Source organism: Mus caroli, chromosome 3, assembly GCF_900094665.2.
Source record: "Mus caroli chromosome 3, CAROLI_EIJ_v1.1, whole genome shotgun sequence".
In the NCBI taxonomy this organism is placed as follows: Eukaryota; Metazoa; Chordata; class Mammalia; order Rodentia; family Muridae; genus Mus; species Mus caroli.
Genome location: NC_034572.1, coordinates 126,367,964 through 126,384,575, shown reverse-complemented (window position 1 = coordinate 126,384,575; position 16,612 = coordinate 126,367,964). Strand labels below are relative to the sequence as shown.

General features: G+C 45.1%; 1 protein-coding gene and 1 non-coding gene across 5 annotated transcripts in view; one reads left to right on the top strand and one right to left on the bottom strand.

The window, feature by feature from the left end:
* The first annotated feature begins 2,182 nt into the window (after positions 1-2,182).
* Npnt (nephronectin) overlaps positions 2,183-16,612 on the top strand; it is a 67,991-nt gene continuing 53,561 nt past the window's right edge. For all 4 annotated transcript variants that reach the window (XM_029475504.1, XM_021157581.2, XM_021157582.2 and 1 more), the window contains exons 1-2: positions 2,183-2,409; positions 4,158-4,258. In XM_029475504.1, coding sequence (XP_029331364.1) covers positions 2,339-2,409; positions 4,158-4,258 — 172 coding nt within the window. In that variant the 5' untranslated portion in view covers positions 2,183-2,338. The remainder of the gene's footprint in view (positions 2,410-4,157; positions 4,259-16,612) is intronic.
* On the bottom strand, positions 11,940-12,046 carry LOC115030683. The gene has a single exon (XR_003836287.1). It is a non-coding gene; the product is annotated as a U6 spliceosomal RNA (small nuclear RNA).

The window sequence follows — 16,612 nt, the reverse complement described above, 5'->3', positions numbered from 1 at the left end:
AATGGCCTGATACACTATAGAAATCCTTTATCATCTCCTCAAGCCATGATACAAGAGACTGATACAATATCCACTTCCTCCAGGCAGGAGCGAGTGTGCACCAGACAGTATGCCTGTCCATTCAACCCCGCCAACCTATTTAAGCCTTGTGCCAGCCAGTGGGCCGAGCACCCAGGATGTACTGGCACGAGAGGTATTACCTTTGGCTTCTTGTTAGCTAGAAAGACCTAATGTGGGAGAGAGCCAATTATAACATAATTCACCAAGAGCTGCTCTTAGAGACATATAATATTATAGAAGTCCATATAATAGAAGACAAGCCAAAAATTTTTATAAGCATGGATCCGAAAAGTATAAGTGGAGATTGTTCAAGTGAAGGACTGTGGAGGTTTTCTAGGCAAAAAAAAAAAAAACAAAAACAAAACAAAAAAAAAACCAAAAAACAAAACAAAAAACCCACCTATGTCAGAGAAGTGTGCAGTCACTGTCTTATTTCCACTTATCACTCTTCCCTCTTCTGAAGTTATTCTCTAGCCTGCAGGTTAACTCAACCATCCACTGTGCCAATGGAGCTCTTTCAGGAACCGAACAGGAGCCAATAAGCAATGCATGCCACCAAGGAGTAGCCAGTGGGGTCTGGAAACAAGCCTACATTACACTGACAAACATTTGACTTTTCTGCAGAAAAAAAAAATATTTTGACCCTTAGACTATTTTGGACTTTGTTAGAAGCATCTGAAATGGATGACACCAAGCTGTTTGCCTAAAACAGTGTCCCAAGCCTGAACCGGCAAAGATAATTTTCTGAGATTAAAATAGAAACTTCTTTTGCTAACAGAAGCAACTTGGAAATCAAAGAACTATTATTTTTCCTTTTCTTGCAGAAAAGTCCTGTTTTTACACATACTGATAAATCAGGATAGTGTAACCAAACTGGCACAGAACTTTTCATTAACAAGTTGAAGTAGCAGAAACCTTAAAATGATGAGAACGGAGTGACAGTTGAATGTACGGTAACAAATACTTTCGATTAACATTTATGAGCACCTACTATGTGCCAGGCAATGTTGTAGGCACTAAACAAAGATGTTCTTCTTGGAGAGTTTACATTACCACAGAAAGAAGGCATAGATAAACAAATTATGCTGTAAGAGGAAAGATCAGTACAATGGGGGGGGGGCAAAGTATGGTTGGACGTGACACCAGAGGGGAAGATAACAATTTTAAATAGCATTCTTATTTGGCTTTTAGGGTGACTTTTAGGCAAGGAAATGAGATTCAGCTATACACGCAACCTCTTCAATGCATGCCTAGAGGGTGCCAGGCCAGGAGATCATGGACTGAAGAGAGAGAGGACAGGACAGCCAGCCACTGGGGGTATGGCCTAAGGACAGGAATGATTTAAGTTTGAACGTATATTTATGAAAATCATTTCTTTTCAGTCCTTTGGTACAATGCTTTTTACGATAGCTCAGTAACTACTTCAAATGGTTCTAAAGAGGTCCCCTCAAGACCAGCTACACCACAAGCTAAGTGGTAACTAACTCCCCTTCCTCTGGGGTGGAGCACTTGCCCTACCCACGGGGTGCAGCAAGTGGAGCTTCAGGAGACAGACAATTTTCCAAGGTTCTTCTTCAAAATTCGACCTGAGAGCCGAACCCCTTCCCCCGCCCCCCGTTAAAAGGTGCAGGGATTTTCCAGCTCTGTAGGAGAAGCAATCTGGGTCTGCCTGCCTTAATCGGTCCAGGAACCCCTCGGTAGGTGCAGAAAAGTTGGGTTCTCCCCTGTGGCCCGCCTGCGTGTGTATGTGGGGGGCATCTGTCTACCCCCACAGAACGCCTACTTCCACTTCCAACCCCACTGTCGCCCCAGCCTCTGGCGGCTGGGCTCACTTTTTCAGGCAGGTCACCCGGCACGCCCTCTCCCTAGCTCTGCTCCCAACTTTTCTCGCAGCCGGGGGGCAAGCGCCACCCGTGGCCGAGGCTGCCTGCGCGCCGCATCCCCGCCCCTGAGCCGCCCCTGCCCCTGGGGCCCGGGGAGGGGCGAGCCCCGGCGCGCGCCCAGGGCACCAGGGCGGCGGGGCAGAGAGGGCGGCGGGCTGCGCGGCGCGTCCCTCCCGCCTCGCCCCTCCCCGCGGGCGGCGCGGCTCCCGCCGCAGCGCCTCCCCTCGCCAGGAGGGAGCCGGAGGGGCTCTGCCAGCCCGCCGCAGACCTGCCCGGCTGCGCGCCGCGCTCTGTGCGTCCCAGCAGCCGCGGGTGCCGCGCCGAAGGCGGCCGGGAGATCCCGGGACGCTCAGCTCCCCGCAACCCTCAGCGTCCCCGCGTCCCGGTCCTCCGGCATGGCTGTGCTCCTAGCGGCGGTGCTCGCGTCCTCGCTCTACCTGCAGGTGGCTGCCGACTTCGACGGGAGGTGAGGCGGGTCTCGGGTGCCCTCCCCTTTCCCGCAGGGACCTCGAGTCGAGCAGCCTGGCTCCGGGCTCAGGAGAAAGAGAGGCTCGTGCCCCGTGTGCGGTGAGAGCGGGCAGGAGCCGGGACACAGGTGACTCGTGGAGCGTCCCTACAGCCAGTGATCAGGATGGACTGTGTCCCGAGGGGAAACTTGCAGGTGACCGGCGGTTCGATAAAGGGTGGCGGCGAGGACGGTACTTGGAACAAATGGCACCCGAGGGCTCTCGGTTTGTGGGTCGGAGTACACAAGCTTAACATGAGTACTGAGAGGAGGCGCTCGGTGTGTGTGTGTGTGTGTGTGTGTGTGTGTACCACGCGGCACCGCTCAGACCTGGCGGGCCTGACTGTTGCTTGCTCTGACAGGTCCCAACAACCTCCGGCAGGGTCTCTGCTGTCACTCACCGTGTCCCCCCAAGGCAGCTCACCGTGCGATCTCCCCGGAGATCCCGGGCTCAGTCCCCACTGAAGGCCTCAGCTGGACAGGTTTCCCGCTGGCTCACACCACCACTCACCTCTGTCCGCATCCCTCAGAGCTTGTCCCAGGGCTGCCTTGAAGATGCCGCACCTGTTTTACCTGCAATCTTGGAACGAATCAATTCCAGGATTGATTGGCTTTCCTGTCCCTGGAGGGGACCAGAGGAAAAGCCACAGAGCGCGGAAGAAAAAGGCACCCGCTCCTGGTTCACCACCTGGTCGGAGGAAATAGAAGTTGGGGCTGTTTTGTACTTTGGGCCTGAGGGTAAAGCGAAGATGAATTGAAGAGATAAAGAGTTTAAAGAAAAGTGGAAAGCAGCCAGAGGCTAAGCCTTTTATTTTCCAAAAGCAATTCTTTGCCCACATTTGGATTTGTGGTGCATTACTTTGGGGCACACACATTTACAAAGAAGCACACACACACACACACACACACACACACTTGTAATTTCTAACAGCTTTTAAAGGGCGTCCCAAACAGCCTAGGTGTCCAGAAAGTCTGGTAGGTGTGAATCTAAACAGTCACAGGTGTAAGTGTGATCTGATGCATAAATCTGAATCCTAAACTTGCAGTCTCTCTGGGTACACTTTACATCGGAGAGGGAAATAATGTGGATTGCTGATGCAGACAGCTGGTAAAATACAAGGACACTTGAGACACTTCACGGCCTGGTTTTGGGCTTTTCTTACAGCAGTGGTGGGGAAGAGGAGGAGGAGGCGGCAGTTGTATAGAAAGAGCTTGGTTGCATTTGATTTTTGAATAAGCTCCTCTTCTTGCCCATTTCCTTATCTGCCCTTTATACGAAGCAAACATTCTTTCTGCTCTGACAGATCTGTTATTCAGCACATTTCAGCGTCCCGGTGCATTAGTCAAAACTGCCCCCTCCTCCCCACCCCCAACAGCTGTGAGTCTGGCTAATCTGTTTTATTTCAAGCTTTCAGAAACCATCCCGTGAATAGTAGCCTGAGCTTTCTTGGTTGCAGCCAACACGGTTTCTTCTCCCTACTCCTGTGGGCTGGGTGTGTGTACATTTAACTTTACAATTAGAAATTAGATCACTGGAGGACTACTACTGAGAAGGTGTCTTATTCTCCAATTCCTTGCAGACAGTAAGGAGCTTGTAGAAAATTACTGGGTGTGGTTTAAGTATATATATTTTCTAAATAAAACAAAGGGGAAATTATTTTAAATCTCAGGTGTCTTTATTTATTTTAAATATTTTATTTGTTTGGTAGGTGGCCCAGGCAAATAGTATCTTCAATCGGCCTATGTCGCTATGGAAGCAGGATTGACTGCTGCTGGGGCTGGGCCCGCCAGTCCTGGGGACAGTGCCAACGTGAGTATTGGGGCTGGAGACTCCTGTTCCTTGGTGTGTGTGTGTGTGTGTGTGTGTGTGTGTGTGTGTGTGTGTGTGATGGTTCTAGACTTTACTCTGCACTTTGGAGGGCTTACCATTACTGAATAAGTCTTAACTGTGCAGATCTGACCCAAATCTTTATTCTGCCCCTTTCTAATTAGAGGCACCTGTGTCACAGTGCCAGCGTTGCCATTTACAGAGAGCCACTTACTGTGTTGTCCAACAGCACAATGTATTTTATTCTTTTATGTGTAAGGGTGTTTTGATTGCATGTATGTGCACCACCTGGTGCTGGAGGATAGCCTGGTACTGGAGTTACAGGTGGTTGTGAGCCAACATGTTGGTTCTAGGAATTGAACGCAGGTCCTCTGGAAGAACATCAGTCTCTTAATCACTGAGTCATCGCTCCAGCCTCGGTCTACACACTTAACTTTTGTTTTCAGTTCCTTCCGCTCTAGGGTTCTCATCAGGCTTCCTCCCTCCTTTGCTCCAAGCTCTGAGATGACGGTGAGATAGTGAGTCTAGACACTATTTACACTAAATAAACTGGGAACTTAAGAGTTCCTGTAAAACCACCACTGGAACTGCTGTGTAAGGTGGCCGCTTGCCGTTTCCAAGTCTTCTCCTCCTCTTCCTCCTTTTCCTCCTCCTCCTCCTCTTCCTCCTCCTCCTCCTCCACTTCTTCTTCTTCTTCTTCTTCTTCTTCTTCTTCTTCTTCTTCTTCTTCTTCTTCTTCTTCTTCTTCTCTCTCTCTCCCTTCCTTCTTTCTTTTCTTTTCTTTTCTTTTCTTTTCTTTGGGGATTATTTATTTTATGTATATGAGTTCACAGTAGCTGTCTTCAGACGTCCCAGAAGAGGGCATCAGATCCCACTACAGATGGTTGTGAGCCACCATGTAGTTGCTGGGAATTAAACTCAGGACCTCGGGAAGAGCATCCCATGCTCTTAACCGCTGAGCCATCTCTCCAGCCCCTTCAAGTCCTTTTTGATGAAGAGAAGTTATACTGACATCCACATGAGCCAACTGATAGTGTCATAGGAAACTTCTGGAAAACATCGTTTATAGATTCCGTAATTGATCAAAGTCTTATATAGTAAGTGACAAATCAGAATACTGATTTCTATTTTATTCATGATCAAAGTAGATACTTTAATGATACAACTGCTAGTCATAAACAAAACTTTGAGTGATTTGGCACATTTCTCAGATTTTACTTCGATCTGGACCTCCAAACTTTATCCCACTCTTCCTATTTTCCCCTCTCCCTCCAAAAAAAAAGATGCACCCTACCCCAAATGATCAAGTACCTTTCTGAGACATCCGTGGAGATGATGGGGGACTGAGGAGGGCTCTACAGTGGGACTTCCACCTTGTCAGCCATGAAGTGTCATAGAGAAGGAGGATCATAAAGTCCAGAGGGCAATGGAGGAGACTGGCTCACAGATGGACTGGCTGACTGAGGAATCAAAAAGATGAAGAGTCCCCTCAGCTGATACCAATAATCTGCTACTGTTTGACTTGGTTGAGGAAGGAGAGCGATTGCCACAGGTTGGCTAGTGGACATTCAGGCTATCGTCTTTGGTTGAGGACAGGCAGTGAGTAGTAATTGGCTTCTTATTACTTGTGCACACTGGCCCCTTGCTCATTCCAACCTTTGCCTCCTCCTGAAGAGAGATGGAGTTTCTAGTTTCTAGTACAAGGAAGGACCAGGCACTGTTGGCTTTCACTGGTCAGTCAGTTCAGCATTGTTCCTGCAGGAAGATGGTCCAAAACAGGGTTGGCACCTGGTGGAGAGTCGCCTTCTGCCAAACACATGACAGTGTTAGAAATACTGGCAGTCAGAGGTTCCTTCGCAGGTATAAAGGTTGGTGAGCCACCAGGCAAAATAGAGTATAGTCTCTCTCTCTCTTGGTCCAATAGGGAAGCAGTCCATCCCAGATAAAAACATGGTCAGCCTCTTTGCAGGAAGGAGCCTATCTTCCTTCTTGCCTGCAGTAACTTTCAGGAAATGGGGGAATCAAACTCTGAAGGGCCTCGAGGTCCACACAGTCGCCTAGCTCTACCCAGGTCAAGGAGGCATGCCCTGGCAGAATGCCCTGGCGCAGCAGTGGGCCACACCTTCACACCTGCCCCGGAGGCAGAGATTAGGAGAATGTAGGTTCAATGCCAGGTGTGTCGAAATAATTCTAGGGTAAAAACCCCTGGGCTCCTGAGAGGAATTCCCCAAGCAACACTCGGAACTGTTCTATTTTTCTGTACCGAGTAATTAAAATGTCTCAAGTATGCACCAGCTTGGCAAATCTGCATCTGGATAAGTACGGGGGGCTCTTTAAGGTTACAGTATATTATAAAATGTAACCAACCAAAAGATTTCCCAGGCTTTTCTGTCTCCCTTGCCTTTCCTAAAAGACTGAGGGCACTGTCAGCTTCAAGCCTTCATTTCCTTTTTTACAAGAATGCAATGTAGCGACATTCAGCATTTCCCTTCCCCTCTTTGTTGCTCCCGAGTAAGGAAAGTGTAACACAGAAACTGAAGACGGGAATGGTCACATTAAGGATGTATGTTACACAGTCCTGCATGTGTCACAGGTCATCTGGGGTGTGGTAAAGTTGGGGAACCAGCGTATCTGGGGTGGGGGACATAGACTCTGGTTCTAGACAGCCTGGTTTTAAATTCCAGTTTGACCTTCTTGACTGTGTGACCTTGGCTGAGCAATTCACCGAGTTCCCGTGCTTCATGTCCTCTGTCTCTAAAATCATTCTGAAATCTCACGCACCTTCACGACACAGAGCGCTCACACGAGTTATCATTTATAAAGCACAGAGAACTGTTCTTGGCCTAAGCAACGGCTATACAGTTGTACTTGGTCATGTTTAATTATGACTACAGTTCTGGAGGACATATGTATATGTCAGATTCTGTGTTCTTCAATCACGAAAAATCCACACTCGGATCACTACTGGCCAGATTAAAAATGTTCCCAAGCTCCCCTGGTGCAGTGAACTGAAGGCCCTTTAAGTTGAAAGAGCCTCAGCCATTACCACTAAAGATGGGGAGACTGTGGAGATGAATCCAGGGGTAGAAGTATTCTTCTGTTTGTTTTTCTTCTGCCAAGTCTTAGATGGTCCAAATGTCTCCTGTCAGTTGCTGAGTCTGCCTTCCTTTGTTTTGCTCTAAGGTAGAGGAATGTGAGGGCAAGAGGTCAGCTGGAAGGGGCAGAACAGTACCAAGAAGTGGCTTGTGGGATGAATGAAGTATCTCTGAACAGCCCCGGCTGTCTCACATGCCTTTACAAATGGGGGACTTTACAGTCAAAATTCAGTTGAAATAAGTCTGGTAGTCAGCTACCTCTGCAATTTCTAACCTCGTTCTACAAAAGCATAGTGTGAAAAATATTTTGGGCTCTCTGACCCTTAACTAATCTGAGTGTTCTTTTTTTCCCATGTCGCTTGCTTATCAAAGGTGCCGTGGCTCTCTTCTGATTAACTCACTTTGGAATTTTCCTACAAATGGCTAACACTAACCGGAAACACCTGTGCAGCTCAGTTCTCTCTAGGTAGATGCGTTAGTGGGGGAAGGTGGTACCCATATTATGTTGTCTACTGGATTTTATGGCCTCTGAGCAGAGGCCCTTCAGGGAGTGTCTACTCTCCTGGGTTGAATATTTGTGACATGTTTTGACCCTAGTGTCACCTGAGTCCTATGATCTATGCAAGACACTCTGCATCTCGCTCCTGCTTGCTCTCCTTTTCCTGAACTTGTTTGGAGAGACTCACATTGCAGGGTCACGGAATCGTCTGACCTCCTGTCTGGCTTACTACCATTAGCTACAAAACCACATTTAACTCAGGAACTTGCTATCTTTCTCTCCAGGGCTATTGAGGGACAGAGTAGAGGAACTGCCCAGTGGGCATGGGGTCTGTCCTCATATTCCCTGCCCGTGCCACCCGGAGTCCACTCTTAGCATTCCTGCCCTGCTGGAAAGGCCTGACAGTTTCCAGAAATAGGCAGGTTGTGTTTTCATAGTTCATTTTTGGGTTAGATCTTTGGCGTCTTTCTATTTCTTTGACTCGTTGTTTTGTGTTCTCGGCTCATAAATAGCTCTCTTCCACATAGAAAATTCCACATTTGATTTTTCTAATTGTCTCGGGCCTTTAAATGCATTGAATATTTATGGGCTTCATCATTATCCAATGCAGTTCTCTTGCAGTCACCTATGTATTGGTGGCTACATGTTTACGGCTCACAGGCCTCGGTCTCTCAACTGTTGTCACCATGTGTTTGTTTCTTGCTTGTAATTTCCTGTACTTTAGATTCCCCATCAATGGCACATTTCATTTTAATTACGTTAACGTTTTCTCTCCTTCTGCCAAGTGGAGACTTCTGTAGTTGAGGGTTCTTGGGTTTTATGTCACTTTAAAGGCTCACCATGCAGCTGAAGGGGGTGTGCAGTCCTATAGGTGGAACAACAATATGAACTAACCAGTACCCCAGAGCTCATGGCTCTAGCTGCATATGTAGCAGAAGATGGCCTAGTCGGCCATCATTGGGAAGAGAGGCCCCTTGGTCTTGCAAACTTTATATGCCCCAGTACAGGGGAACGCCAGGGCCAAGAAGTGGGAGTGGGTGGGTAGGGGAGCAGCGCTGGGGGGGGGTATAGGGGACTTTCGGGATAGCATTTGAACTGTAAATAAAGAAAATATCTAATAAAAAATAAAAATAATAAAGGCTCACCATGCAGTACACACAAGTAAAAGCACTGGATAAGTTGGGGCCTTGAGCTCAGGCCCCTCACTTTTTGTACCTGCTTAGCCACTAGCAGATCTCCAAGGAAGGCTGCCTGTAAACTCCACTGGAGAACTTCCATGGTGAGAAAGAACACAGTGTCTGGTACTAAGCACTACAACTTCTTCTTGTTATGACCATAGTATTTTCTCTTGAATGCACGCACTTCCTAAAGAGGCAAAGGAAGGTTCAAAGTGCAGCTCATTCCAGGTCTTGGCTTCAGAGCCCTTGGGCTCTCAGGGAACTAAAGGCTATGCTGTGGGTTGATGTGGTTTTGTAGCCTTTCTCCCTAAGAGCAGAGCAAATGCAGGTTCCTCGCTTTGTTTCCACTGGTGGGTTGGGAAAGAGTGAACAACCGCATCCACAGACGGACAGACTGCCATTAGTTCTGGACTCAGTCCTCCTGACATGTTAGCCACAGAAAGCCCACATGAAGACTTCTTGAGGTTAATAGAGAAGGGACCCACCATGGAAGAGCAAATCTGAAACCATTAGAAGTTATGAAATCATTGTAGTTAGAGAATGTGATACTGGTCAGTGGTTGTGGATACAGGAGAGGTTGATTGTCATAGTATCGAATTGTTTCTGCATTTCAGCTAAGAGGCTGTTTGATAAAGGCATAGGACTCGGTGTCAGTAATGGAGATACTTCAATTTTATGATTCCTATTTTCTTTATGTTTTTGCTCAGAACCCGAGTCTTGGAAAAAGAATATGATTTATTGGGTTTTTGGGTTTTTTTGACTCTTGTACAGACCATTGATTGGCTGTCCCCATTCATATAATTTCATAAGCCACAACTTTTAATTTAGGTTTTGATCACCCTCTTTAAGATAGTTATGAGTAAATTAGACATTTAGAAATTAGAAAATTCGTCTTTTCAGCCCTGAGGATAAAACCCTGGGCCTTGCACATGCTGGGCAAGTACACTGCCACCAAGCAGCATCCCGTGGTCCTTCAATAAGAAGTCATCTTTGGAAAGTTATATATATTCCCCTCACAGCCCTGTGGGCATGGGGTCTGTCCTCATAGTTCCTGCTCATGCCACCCAGCACTGTAAATGTAAACAGTGAAGTAATCCAGCGGCTGAATTTATTTACCCTGTGTTAATCCCAAATAACTTCACAGAGAAGCCAAGATTTATTTAAAACTGCACCTCCATCACTGAGCAGCTAATGATCTATCCTTACTTTCTATGCTAATCTGGCTACCTCCCAGTCCCATCCTGTGATGCTTGCATGCTATCATTGATCTGGCTCTTTAGACCCCCTTATCACCGCTCCAATTCAGCCTTCTCAGTACATCTGGCCTCCTACCTCTCATTAGTGGACATCCCGCCCTATTCTCTCTCCTGCCCAGCCATTGGATGGTGAGCATTTATTGACAAGGCACAGAATAAAACAGTAAGAATTGTTTACACAAACTTAAGACAGGAGATTCTTGCTAGAAACATTGCAATGCCGTGTCCGGATTAAAACAAGATATGAGGACAGAGACATCTCCATTTGAATAACACACGGGTAAACTTTACACAGTGCACAAAAACATTATGCCTACACAGAATCCAATCCTAACATTACTCCTAGCAAACATCTTTCCATTGGTAGCCAACAAATAAAACAACTTGTGTTGAGCATGGATTATATCTTACAAATAAAACAGTTTATGACTGTTCAATTATGAGTACTCCAGGAATAACTGGGAACCTGGGGTGGGCATGCTATCTGGGGCTATATGAAAGGTTGCTGGCAGGCATCTCTGTCAGCTTCATAGCCCATTGTCCTCAGCTCTCTAGCTTCTTCTTCCAATGATGAGGTTAGATGGTAGAATCTCGCTTGTTTTTAAGGTAGGAATAAGAGCAAGGCCATGGATAACTTTAGAATTGCTTATGTCACCAAACCTGCGTCTCCAAATCCTTAAGAAGTGAAGTTGGGTTTGTTGCTGTTGTAACAAAGGTTTTTCACACACACACACATACACACACACACACACACACACACCACTTCCCTGGAAGGTCTATTTAGGAACATCTTGTTCCTTGAGTGACTTCGAGTGGTCCTGGAATGCAAATTCCAAGCACAAAGTAGTGTTGAAGAATCTTGACCTTTCCAAACAGGTAGTTTTTGAGTGCATGCAGTCTTCAAAGATCAGTTTTAAAGAAATGCCTTCACTCTTTCCTTTCTTTCCATGAGTGGAAATGATCTTTGAAGTAATACCATTAAAAGCCACTAATTTCCCAAGCTCCTTCCTATAGGTAATTCGGGCAGCTCTTAACCTTTACAGACTAGAAGTTTTAGTACTTCTCAGGCTGAAGGGACAGCCTAGTGAGAGGGAAGCTCAGTAGACTCTGACTCATTATCAGCCAAGCCTGTCCTCACACCCCTGGCCTGTCCTCACACCCCTGGCCTGCCCTCACACCCCGCCACAGGAACACACTGCTGGGCACACACAAGCTCTGCACACAGGGACCAAGGAGCAGCGTGGTGGTGTCTGCTACTCAGAAACTGGCTCATCTGATCAGAGCACGTGTGCTTTCTCACCAGATACCCTCCCTCTGGCGAGAGTGTCCTGCCCACCCACCGTTCCTACTTGATGCTTGCTCTCTATCTGCCAGACTCATGCTCTGTACAGTTCAAGTCGAGCCAGCTGCTTTGAGGTGATCAGTGATGTTGCATGATCACCCCCACAGTAAATAAGGGATCTTATTCAACAGAGAGATAGGACTTTCTCTGCAGTGGGGGAGGGGTAGGAAAGCAGAGTCTGTTGACCCAGCCTTTCTTACTGTCTCCTCTACAACAGAGAGGTGACTTTGCCTTTTCTTCATTCAAAACTTACTGCAAGTTTATACATTCACATGAATACAGAAACTGATGCGAAAACTATAAACCGCTTAACGAATTTGTGTGTCATGCTTACACAGGGGCCATGAGCATCTTCCCTGTATTGCTCCAATTTTAGGGTATGTGCTACTGAAGAGAGTGCGCCTTTTTCTTTCAGTTGAAAATAGGCTTTTACTTTTTGTCCCAACATTTGTTTTTAAGAATCTTAAATTTAGAAAGGAAAATGTGTTCACTTCCTGAGATAACCATTCCTCGGAGACATAAGTATTATCAGGTGCCCTATGTAGCTTTCAGAGATATTTTTCATATTCTGGCTAACTTCTCTGTCTCTCCTACCACCTACCTGCATGGTACAAATACAACCTAGTAGATAAACTGCCCTGTGCCTTCTTCGAAGAACACCTTAAAGTCATTTTCTTATCATCCGTATGGGAAAAGCCTCCTTCTTATAGGTTCAAAGTATTCTATGGTATGGCTGTCCTGAAATTAATTAAGCAGTCCTCTACTGCTAGATCTGTGTGCTGCTTCTAAAATAACCTTGATCATAATGCTGAAAAATGCTGAGTTGTGGTCTCCTAATATGTAGGCAGAGTTCTGTGTGTGTCTGAAAAGCATACGGATTCTTAGCTTTGATCAGTGGGAGAGTGGTTTCTCACTGGGTTACGCTGGATCCAGAGACTGGCCTGTTGCCTGTTGCTTGATCTTAGTATACTTTCCTCTCTACCTTCTTCCAAGGAAGCCTGGCATTAGTCTGACCCTAGTTTAATCCAGGTTTAATGTTTCTTCTTAGTCCAGTGACCTTTGACCACTGGCGGCAGAATGGACTGAAATTTGTCTATTTGTCAAAATCTCTTCCTGGCCTGCAGCCATTATATTGTCTAGTTTTATGAATATAGAGTCATTTTCTATTTGTAAGAAAGATTCACATAGTCTTTCAAAACCTGCTTTTAACTTCAGCCGTAATTCAGTGTACCTGAGGTGAGTGCTGTGTTACTGGATCCGTGATGTATGGGGAAGGAGTAGAAGCCAAAGCTGGAATGCTATCTGGGGACACATTATGACAGAAAGACCAAAAGCCCTGATCACAGTGTTTCTAAAGCTGTGGGATGTGGGCTTACATTTTCTATTGCCTATTCTGGTTAAGGCATTTACATAATACATCTTTCATTTAAAAAAAAAAAAAGCTAAGAAATGGATATTTAAGTAAAAAGTTGAGAAGGAGGTGTGGCGGGCCAGAGAGAGGGAGAGAAAGCCCCCTGGAGCTGCAGAAACAGTACGTTATCTGTTACCTTTCTGTTTTCTCAACACTAAGTTCTAGTCTCCGGTAGAGAGTCACTGTTTCTTACTGATCTATGCAGAAGTGTCTACATAGTTTCAAGATTTTTCACTTTTTGTGTAGCAATAGCATAAATTGAAGCTCTTCTGTACCCTTTCAAAAGTGTTTAAGGACCACTCCTTACAGGGCCATGTAAGCCTGTCTCAGTCTTCTAAATGGCTTCACAGTTGGCTATCGTACAGACGTACAGTAATAATCTCCCACTTATATGCATGAAGGTCGTTTTCAGGATTATGTCTTTATAAGCTATACTACAGTGACTCATCTGGATGTCCGTCTGTCACCACTGCTGTCTTATACAACTACATACAGGAAAACTCTTCCGTGACATCCTGTTTCCACATTGAGAGAGCCTTCATTTTACTCTGCACTTTCTTTATAAAAATGTACTTAAAACAGAATAAATCATGGGTGACTTTATAAGGAGATTTTGTTCCTACTCAGTCACTGTCTACTTTTGGTCCCCCTGAAGATGTGTTAAAACTTAAGCAGATTGATCTCCTTATTCCGATTTGCTTATGTCCTCTCTTGTTTGTAAAATGACGCTTTTCAAATCCTTTTCAACCATTGTTTTAAGAGTAGAAAGTGTTTAAGTAAGAAGTGGGAGACAGAGAGCAGGAGGCTAGCATCGTGGGTGAGTATGGGGAGGTGACCGTGGGCTCCACTATAAATAGGTGCTGGGAAGAAATCAGTGGGAAATTCTTACACTAATTTGTACTCATTAGATATGAGCATAGAAACTCATCACCATCTCACTATGCACCCATATAAATTACGGTGTGGGGTAAAGAGACAAACACAGATATTATACCCAGGCACCATATACCCGCCTTATACTACTACATGGTCAATGGCCAGTGAAGCGAGCAATGGTGCTGCTTTCTTCACTAAGCTCTGTTCTTCAAAGCCTCATACAGGAGTTCTAATGAAGCCTACTTGATCTCCTAGTCTGTCTGAACCTGACAGAGGGCTGCTCTGTATAAACTATTTAGGGCTGACTAGATAGAAGCGGAGCATGAAGAATGAGCTGAATATACGATAGTCTGGAATCCAAACTTAGGTCACTGCAGCGTGAAGCGAGGCTGATTCACATGGATCCCTCACCAAGCACCTTTGACAATGGGACCTGAAATCCTGGTGCACGTACACCCTATAAGAATTTCTCTTCCCTCCCTCCCTCCTTCCTCCATGTTTCCTTCCTTCACTCTTTCTGTCTCTCTGAAAACAAACTAACATCATAACTGTCCAAATAATAACGAAAAGATGGTGTGTGTTCTGAGAGGGCACAAATCCAGGAAGACCCCTGTCCCCTTAGAGAAGCAGAAATTCCTGTTCCCCAGACAGGAAGCAGCAATCTGAGCTGCTTGGATTCTCACCTTGAACAGCCTTGGAGAACCAAGGAGTTAGCATTTTCTTCTTAATGATATCAATGTAAGATTTGTCCTCCCCAAACAGGAGATAGCAAAGACAGTTTAGATTGGGGGGAAAGCAGTTGCATTGGTCTAAAGTGGTTGTCAGTCCTTCCCTAGGAACATGTAGGACAAGAAGAAAAGTAATTGTGCTTACTGAAAACATGCATGTTATTAGTATTTGGTTAAGGAATACCAATTTGGTTAATTAATACCAAATATAATTTTCTACTTTCATATACTATAACATTGTTTTAGGTTTTTTATTTCCTTACTTGTTAATAGGTAATTAAAGAGACAATTACGGTCATAATGAAGTTCTCCTTAAAGCCAGCATAGAGGAATATATTACAGCCCAGATGAGTTACTATGGTAAATATTCACAGACATCTTCTGTTCGTTCATTCCATATCTTTCTATAAGGAACTTGAGTTTTAATTTGTCGCGATAAAATTCCTAAAGCAATATAATTCTGGTGGAGGGAGGTAGACACAAATATCAGGATGATTTCTGCCTTTAGAATACGGTAGCTGCATCTGGAGAACAAACAGCCTCACCTCCCAGCGGGGCTTCTTCCACTAAGAGTCAGGGCTAGCACTGGTAGGTGCCGAACTCCAGGAAAGCAAGATTTGTAAGTAAGGATTTGATATAGATGACTTTTGTCAGTGAAATTTAAAGCCAACTACTTAATTTGGTAATATCTCTCCACCCATTCTGTGGAGTAATGGCGTACATTCCCCAGAATGTTGTCCAGTTTCTCTGGCTGTTTCCCTGCTAAAACATAATCAGATTCTGTGCTTGGTCAGCATTGCCTTCCATAGTGGATATTATTCATAGACTCTTTCCATAGTGGATATTATTGATAGACTCTTTAGGGACTATTTCATCACAGTTTAAATTTGTGTCTGTGTACACAAAAGGAAGAAAAGCACTCAGTAATTCTTAGATTAATATATACTCTGTGAAGTCAGTGTTATTTTTCCTAGTCATGGGGTTGTGCATCATTGATCCCAGTAATCGAGACGCAGAAGCAGGCAGCTTTCCAAGAGTTCAAGGCCATCCTGGTCTACAGAGTGAGATCAGGACAGCCAGAGCTCTGCAGTGAGACTGCCAAACCAAAACCAAAACAACAACAGCGGAACCACAAACCTCGACAACCTTCAGTCTTATTTTTATAAATGCCAAATATCAAACCCAATTTCAATGAATTCCATAAATGATAAAAGGTATTTGTTGCTAAACTGACAGTAATTGTCCCATGCATAATTTTTTCTTTTACTTAATTGAAAAACATCTTATACAATACATTGTGATCATGTTTTTTCTTCCCCCAATTACTCCCGATTCTTCCTACCTACCCACCCAACTTTATGTTCTTGTATGTTTTCTTTTTATAAAAATTAACATTTATTTTTATTATATAAACATAACATACATTCACATGTATGATTGTTTTGCATACACATATGACTAGGCAACATGCCCATGACATGACTTGTGTCCATGTAAGCTAGAAGGGGCCATCAGATCCCTGGAACTGGAATAGCAGATGGTTGTAAGCTGGCATGTAGGTGCTGGGAATCAAACCTGGGTCCTCTAGAAGAACAGCCAGTGCTCTTAATTGATTAGCCATCCTTTCTAGCCCCAGTTTTTAAGTTTTAAAAGTATGCATGGGGGTGGGGAGAGACAGGGGGTAGGTACATGCATGAGTGTACCTGTAATGGCTTGAAAAAAAATGCATTGAGTCTTCTGAAACTGCAGTTTCAGGTGGCTGTGAGCCACTCTGTGTGGATGTTGTGAGCCCATTAGGTGCTCTTAATCACGGAGCCATGCCTCCTGTTCCTAGACTCTAAACATAAGCTTCCCACAACCAAAATTCTTTAGTATCTTCTCTACTGGGATATACCACACACACACACACACACACTCACACACACACACACACACACACACACACACACAC